We start from the raw sequence: 7,903 nt of genomic DNA, 5'->3' as shown, positions 1-7,903 counted from the left end.
TAGGAGTGGTAAAGAAACCCTCTCGAAGATGAGATATAGTGGACAGAGTCAGCTGTGTTTCTGCGGTGAGATACAATGAACCTCCAATGAACAAGGTGAGATAAAACTAGAATGGTTACTAGCTATGGATACAAAAGCAAGGCGGTGGAAGCTAGCCTCACCTCTTCGAAAAAGTTTACTGCCGGAGGTAGATTGAGCCTAGTGATCTAGAATTCAAGAAAAACCCCCAGTTAGAACTCTATAGCCATCGCGTTGTCGTCCCAAACGAGGTCACGAACCCAAGGATAATGCCCTATTACTAGAAATTAGAACTGTGAAACCGAGAGGATCTCTTGCTATCTGGGCTCTTTCATCTAGCTATAAATGGTTTTAAGCCCCATCCAGTCCTCTACTTATTGTGGTCATTTTGGTACTTGAAAAACCTTACAAAACAAATAGCGTCATTTTTCCTAGTCCGATGTGCAACGCCAAATAAGAGGTGGACATATTCTTTGATTGAGTAGTGGAAGTAGAAAAGGAGCAGTAGTACAATCAGTGGGATGATGACCTGTAGGACCTGTATAGGAAGTTGGACCAGTTGGACGACCTGTTGGACAACCTGTTTGACCAGGGACTGTAGGATAATCAAAGGGATGACCTGTTGAGGAATGTCAAACAGTTGGACGACCCGTAGCTAAACTAGCACAAGCCATTACTCCAAGAACGATATACAACGTTGTGTTACTTACGTTGATTTGAAAGCATACCCCCTTCACCATACCTCCACCTTACTTTTCTTTTGGGAAGGAGAAGATAGAATTATAGAGAGTCGCTGCAAACCCTTTATCAACAGAATCTCAACCTTACGCAATAGACTTGACGGTTGGTGAATACGGAGGGACTGAAGTGGGAGTCATATGGGCCAGATAAGTCAACGAGAGAGACTGTAGTTGCTACTGCTGCTGGGTGTCTATCTGGATCTGGACCTGGAACAGCTAGCTCTCTCTCGAAATGCCTTTTGTCCCTCAACCACCAGCCTCACCAAATACATCAAGTGAAACAGAGACCTTTCGCTCTTAGCCTTTGACCTATCACCAGATGCCTTTTGACAGGACCTTGATGCAACTTTCCACGGATCCACTATTCATTGGCACTTACCCACACACTTACCAACGTTTTGATGCGAGGGAAACACTGCCCAGGGGACAACTACTTCAAACACTACCTTACTACAGGGCAGGTTGAACACACACATACACCACATTGACGCTTTCACCCACATACTACATCTCTCTTATTCACAGTAATACACACAAGGTCGCAGCCATCAGAGGACCGACAGGGGCTCGACTGATAAGGAGAGGAATTTCTCATACTAACAAGTACAGTAGGACACATTCACACGAATATATATTGGGACCTACAGTCGGAAGCAGCAGCTTTTACTACTTTCGTAGTTTCAATATTCTCATATAGAAAGGACTACGATGTTATATGAATAGTAGCAGGAATTAACACTACCAACTACGAGCTTTCTCACGCTTTACGTTTGAGCTTTCCCACCATTCACATGACTACGATACGGACCTTCCACACATTCCACTGGAAAATGCGTGGGAGGGGCCCAAGCCCTCCATAATAAATGGGGTGGGTCGCACCCGCACCTACCTGCACCCAGCCAAGCCTGCCCATGCTATGCTCCCAACCAAGCACAGGAATCCCTTATCCACAAGCAGGGATCAGATACAACCTACCATCCGATTACATCAGCTCTGGGGGGTCAAACCCCAATACCCACCATTGAATCTAGGCTTACTGACAGCGGGATACAATCCAGACACGCAGACAATGCTATCCTTCCTCACAGCGCATGCTATTGAACCGAACATCGCATCCATGCTTCCTAACACCCTAGGGATCAAATCCTTCCTAACAGTCGAGGCTATCAGACTAGCAGGGGATCAAGACAGACAAGCAGGCGATTGATTCCTTCCTAACAGCCGATACAATCCACCCTACCTTAACAGGACATCCAGACACTACACCAACAAACAGCGCAGGGAATCACATCACGCAAAAACACCATCACTAGGCTTTCACTGCTGAGATGAGATACAGACAGACTTGCAGGGGTTTGATCCCACCATACAAGCTGGGCAGAGACATAAGTTTGGCAATGAAAAATCAGTACTAGAAAGAAAAACTGACAAAGGGAATAGCATGACATTGTATAAGAACAGATTCTCCTTAAAATAAGCTTTTTCTCAGTGTTCCAAGTAATTATTCATTTTGTCTTGATTCATGATATGTATATCCATGTATTTCTACAATAACCATATGCTTGAGTTTCAGTTCAAACAATTTCCAGAGAAATTTATCCCAACGATACCCAATCTATTAATAATTTAATATAATATCGAGCATGTGACATGCTACAATATACATGCAAGCCAGGCATCAGAAAAAATATAACAGAAATAGAATGATTATTTTCTGTTTTATTATCAACTGCTATCTGAGAAATCAGATACACATTCTTTTGTCTACTATCAGCTAGACCAGTGTGGAACTTAATTAATTGTTTGGTGCACATAATCAGTTATTATAACCTTGAAACAGCTTGCAAAAAAAGGGATCAACATCCAAATACTCCAGGTTTGTGCATCAACTTTAACAAGTTGCATGAGACTTAATGCTTTAAGATAGAGAGAAAAAGAAGATAGAATCACAACTCTAATAACTCAAGCTTATCCCATTTGCAGTATTGAAAACCACATTTCTGCAATCAGGGAGAATGCTAACAGACCACGGAGCTATTTTATAGTGCTGACCATTAAAGATGACTCTCCCAACATTATTTGAATCAAAATTTACAAGAAATGTAGCGGCACAATTTCCAGCTCCTGCATAATATGCATAAGCCTGAATAGACAACACGTAAGTCAGTTCTGTCTTGCATAGCATCTTTTAAGAAAGTAGGAGAAAGTAACAACGGGATCACCACTAATTAAAGCAGCCTCACAGAGCTTTATGGCTTTGTGTAATTCCTTAAGATGACCGCATTTTGGTTGTCTAATCAGCCCTGCCAAAGACAAAGAGTCGAAAGCAATAGGTTGTGTTCCAAAGGTCAGAATCCATTTCACTATTCAGAAGGATGGATATTGAAAGGAAAAGGCAAGCATTAAGTAAGACTTGAAGAAATTCACATCGTAGCAAATTCAAGCTTTCTGTTGTTTTTTAATATTCTGACAATGTTTTTCTATTGCAGTTGGTTTATATTGAGCCCGAGAACAGAAAAGGCATTACAGCAGAATTCAATTCCCTTGCCAAATAAATAGATAACCTTATAGATTGCCCAAGGATGACATTCAAGTCCTGATAAAACTTCTCTCAATTCTGCACTACTTTGATACAAATTCAAGTGAAGATTGTTAGAAAATATCACATCCAAGATATAACGTACCATATTCATTTATGGGTGCATCATAGTCATAGGAGGTTGCAATGAAAGGCCCACCCGCTGTGTGGCCAAAATTTGTTCCTCCATGGTACTGAAACAAATCCGAATCATACATAATTTAGTAAAAACTTCCATATATGAAGGTCACTTGCTAGGGCGGTCCAATTGTTAATGTGAAAATCCTACCATGTAGTAGTTTACAAAAGATCCACACTTCACTAAAAAGCGAGCAACTGCATAGGCCAGAGCTTCCACTAGTCTACGAGGATTTGCACCTCCAAATTCAGTATACCCAGAAAATAAGAGACAATGTTTTGGATACTATAAGTTCAAATTACATTTACAATTGATTATAAACATTGTTGCATATCTGCATTTTTCAATTTGTTGCAATAAAGACTTTACTAAGAGCCTAGAATCTTCATCATATCCGTTTATTGAAGGACGCATTTGCAAATTAAGTGCAGCAACCTGGTGGTTGAGGACTGTATGGTTGCCAGATTCAGACACCTGGTGGTTGAGGACTGTATGGTTGCCAGATTTAGACACCTGATTAGACAACTACTCTAAACGCAAGCAGATAAAAGTATTGTTAAAATTGTGATGCAAAAGTAAATCATTCTACCTGTGTTATTCTGTTACTTCAAATTTCAAAAGCAAGTAATCGTAATATTTTCTTTCCCTGTGGATGAATGCAAAACTTATCAGATAAATTTGGTATTTTAACACTACAAAGTTCCAAAAGAGAACCATATATCACAACTCCAAAACAAAGTTCAAGACAGTCATTTATGACAACTGTGCGTAGTTATTAGTGTTCCCCTGGCTGAGCATGAAAAGCCATAAAGTTTCTGAATTTTGACTTTTACGGCTCATGTTTGGTTGCGGAATTTTGACTATGTCTATGTGATCTAGCATCAACAAATTTATGATTGCAGAACTGATAAAAAGAGCCAGAATTTCAAAATTGATTTTGAATGTTTACAACAGCTGTGTAATATTTTCTGGCACACCAAGTCGATGACAAAAAACCAGATAAACCAATAACAAGCTCATCCCGCAAGGCTCATAAATAATATATCAAGCTACAGACAAAATGAATAATGAGATCAGCATTGCCTAACTCTCAAAACTTCATATCAAGTCGCCTTTTACATTGATGGAGCTACATCCAGCTCGCATTAGTTAGCTTAGAAACCCAATTTGGACATTTCATCATCAAAATTCCAGCTTGCATTGGTTAACTTAGAAACCCAATTTGGACATTTCATCATCAAAATTCCATTCTTCTGGCAAAGAAATATAGGTTTCACTGGTATCAGGTTTCAAGGAAATATTCCTAAAGAATGCCTTCAGGAATATCCATTGTTGCTTGCCCTGCCACATTTCCCACGATAGTAGTGTTGATGCCCTCAGAAATACCAATTATATTAGCCAAATTGGCCACATCAGTAGTGCTGAGTGCAGACATGTATTAACATCATCAACCCCTTGAAGTGAACACCAGTCATCAAAATAACTGTAATTATAACCTGAATTCAAATTCCAAAATGCAATACGATTTTCATCAGACTGAACATTAGACAGAAATTTTGATATGATGTTCTCAGAATTGATGCCTTGCACCTGATCGTGAAATGGTACAAGTGGTGTTTCAACTGAGCTGGTATGCATATCCCCTGGTGTAGGTGACTCACCAAATCTACTTTGTAAGGGTGGTGTCATGAAGTTATCAGAATTTAGATATGAAAAACAAGCTTCACATTTGGCAGCCGTTGGAATGCATCTAATTTTAAGACATTAAAAAGGGCAATTGTTTTCATAGACTATAATTTCTATATACATGTTACAAAATTTGGCGTGCATACATGCATAGTGCAATGCGAATTGCAATACCAAAAATCAGTCAAAGACATCTTTAGACAGAGAGAATATGCAAAGCTAACTATCATTTTAATTGGTGCAACATTTTCTTATAATTCGACAAGTTCATCCAGAGACAGAGTCACCAAGTGCCCACATGAAGATATTAAGATATAAACATATAAGTGGGTATTGATAACAGAGCTTACCACAGGATCTGGTGCATCATCTTGTTTGCACATAACCCAAGGTACACACGTATCCAATCCCACAGCCATCTGAGCAGCCCAATTCATATATTGCACTCCAGCAGGCCCATACTCCATTTCTTCAGGTTTATACTCATTTTCTAGCTGTAAGAACACTTTGTCATTAGTCACTATATTAGGAAATCAAACCATGAGTATATACAAAGTTCAAACTATCCATGCGAATCACTCTTTTCTGCAAATATAATGAATCAAGCAATTGACTACCAATCAAAATTTGACACATTTTACCATGAGGGATCAAAGTATACCTGGGCCATAATAATTGGTCCACCTTGCGATTCAAACAGCCCTTCACTTTTCATCATGTCGACAAACTTTTTTGTGAAACCTTCCATTGCATTCTGTAAAATACCCAAACGGGTAATCATAAAATGTAACAAGAATGATATGATTTGAAAGCATGTGACTCACTGACGCTGACAGTTTAGAGAACATTGCAATGACCATAAGAATTCAAAAGAAATAAAAGGGTATTCATAGAGTTCAACCTTGAAAGGCTCATTATCTGTTCTGAAACTGATGCAAGGAACATATTTCAACTGTAGAAATTTCTGTTTTCCCACCCCGGTTTTCAGTTTCTCCTTATTTCTCCCATATAGTTAAATGCCCTTTCCCATAACCATACATTTAACAAGCTGGAAAAAATAAATTTGCTGAAAACACAAATTCTGGAAATTTTACAAAATGCTGGAAATTGCAGAAATAAAAATCAGCAGTAATAAACAGCTATTAAAACACATTTAAACACTGAGATTTTTGGTCAATGTGACCCTGGAAAAACCCCCTACAACTCTTGGGGAAAACCAGTTCGAGAGCTCTTCTTTATTTCTGAAAATGCCTTTTTCACAGTGAGAAATATTCAACAAAAAAATCAGCAAGCAAATTTACAACTTATCTCTTTTCCCATGCCTCACAGCAAACTGGAAATTACAGCAAACAGGACAGCAATAAATGTTGTACAGCCTCCTCGATTTTCGTGCCCACTTTCAGCATTAAATGTTGTTGTACGGCCATCATTAAATGCATTGTACGGACTGCAATAAATGTGTTGTACTCCCTCGTTTTGCGTGCAGAAAAATCAGCAAACTGCTCCTTGATTTTTGTGCAAACCACTCCTCGAAAATCATGCCAAAATCTGCCTTTCACTGTGTGCTGAATCAGCTGTACAAATCTGCTCAACTGCTGCCTTGGAATGTGTGCCAAGTTGCTGTCTCCTTCTCCTCCCTGCTCAGAAATCTCTCTTGCTCTCTTGCTCTCCTTCTCCCAATCTGCTCATGAAAGAATGAATGACCTTTTCCTCCTTTTCCTCCTTTAATCTAAACCCAAGTGACTTTTGGGTGATCCAAGTGACTTTTGGGTGATCTCTAAATCCAATGGCTGAAATAGATAGAGATCTAAGGCTGAGATTAAATGCTCATTTAAATCTCACTTTTTATTTTTTAATTCACCCCACTTTAATAAAGACCCACTTAGTCATTTATTTCCAAAGTCACTTTTCCTTTCTAATTTTTCATTGACTTTATAAAAATCACTTTAAAATTAGACTTAGTAACTTTATCACTTAAAGTCACTTTTAAATTAGATTTAACTTTATAAAAATTATAAAGTTACTTTAGGAGAAAAATTAAATTCTTTTGGACACTTTTCCCTAGGCCAAAGATCAAAGCCTAAGGGAACCACCTGTCCTTCGGTACCAAATTTCAACACTCCCTCTTACCGAGGAAGGTGTTCCTCACCACACCCATCTTGTCTCTAAAGTAGACATGCTTGCCCCGTGGTAAGGCTTTGGTAAGAATATCTGCAACCTGCTCATCAGTGGAAATATACTCAAGCTTCACAGCTCCCTTCTGAACATAGTCTCTAATGAAATGATATATGATCCCGATATGCTTTGACCTGTCATGAAATACTGGATTCTCCGTGAGTTTAATGCAACTCTGATTATCACAGTAAATCACTGAAGGTCTCAACGACTAACCAAATAATCCAAACAACATCTTGCGAAGCCAGATAGCCTCACAACTAGTTAGACTGGCTGCCATATACTCTGCTTCCGCTGAACTCAGTGCTACTGACTGCTGCTTCCGGCTGAACCATGACACTACTGCTGAACCCAACCCAAAACAACACCTTGAAGTGCTCTTCCTATCAGAAGCACAACCTGCCCAAACAGAATCAGTGTATCCTGCCGATCTCACTCCATCTCCCTGCCTGTAGTCCAGAACATAATCCACTGTCCCTTGCAAGTATCGCAAAATGTGTTTTGCAGCCACCCAGTGAACCTTCCTAGGCTCACACATAAACTGACTCATCGTGTTGACTGCAAAAC

The 7,903-nt window shown here is 39.3% G+C and overlaps 1 protein-coding gene across 1 annotated transcript; it reads right to left on the bottom strand.

The window, feature by feature from the left end:
- Positions 1 to 5,255: 5,255 nt before the first annotated feature.
- Positions 5,256 to 6,108, bottom strand: LOC149179569 (beta-galactosidase 5-like). The gene is made up of 3 exons (XM_089415706.1): positions 6,063 to 6,108; positions 5,823 to 5,915; positions 5,256 to 5,655 (listed from the first exon to the last, which is right to left on the bottom strand). Exons 2-3 carry the CDS (start codon positions 5,907 to 5,909, stop codon positions 5,413 to 5,415), a joined length of 330 nt encoding a protein of 109 aa, XP_089271832.1. The 5' UTR covers positions 5,910 to 5,915; positions 6,063 to 6,108; the 3' UTR covers positions 5,256 to 5,412.
- Positions 6,109 to 7,903: the final 1,795 nt, after the last annotated feature.

The sequence above is a fragment of the Pinus tabuliformis genome, chromosome 3_2 (genome assembly GCF_031772625.1).
Source record: "Pinus tabuliformis cultivar Carrire ecotype Pingquan chromosome 3_2, CPIR1, whole genome shotgun sequence".
NCBI classification, from domain to species: Eukaryota; Viridiplantae; Streptophyta; class Pinopsida; order Pinales; family Pinaceae; genus Pinus; species Pinus tabuliformis.
The sequence above is the reverse complement of the archived record's forward strand: the minus strand, read 5'-3'. Positions and strand labels throughout refer to the sequence as shown.

Bases quoted from the DNA above. Each gene is read 5' to 3' on its own strand.
- LOC149179569 (XM_089415706.1), bottom strand. From the start codon at position 5,909: ATGGAAGGTTTCACAAAAAAGTTTGTCGACATGATGAAAAGTGAAGGG. The intron at 5,656-5,822 runs GTATACTTTGAT...GTGTTCTTACAG, and splicing joins GACCAATTATTATGGCCCAG to CTAGAAAATGAGTATAAACC.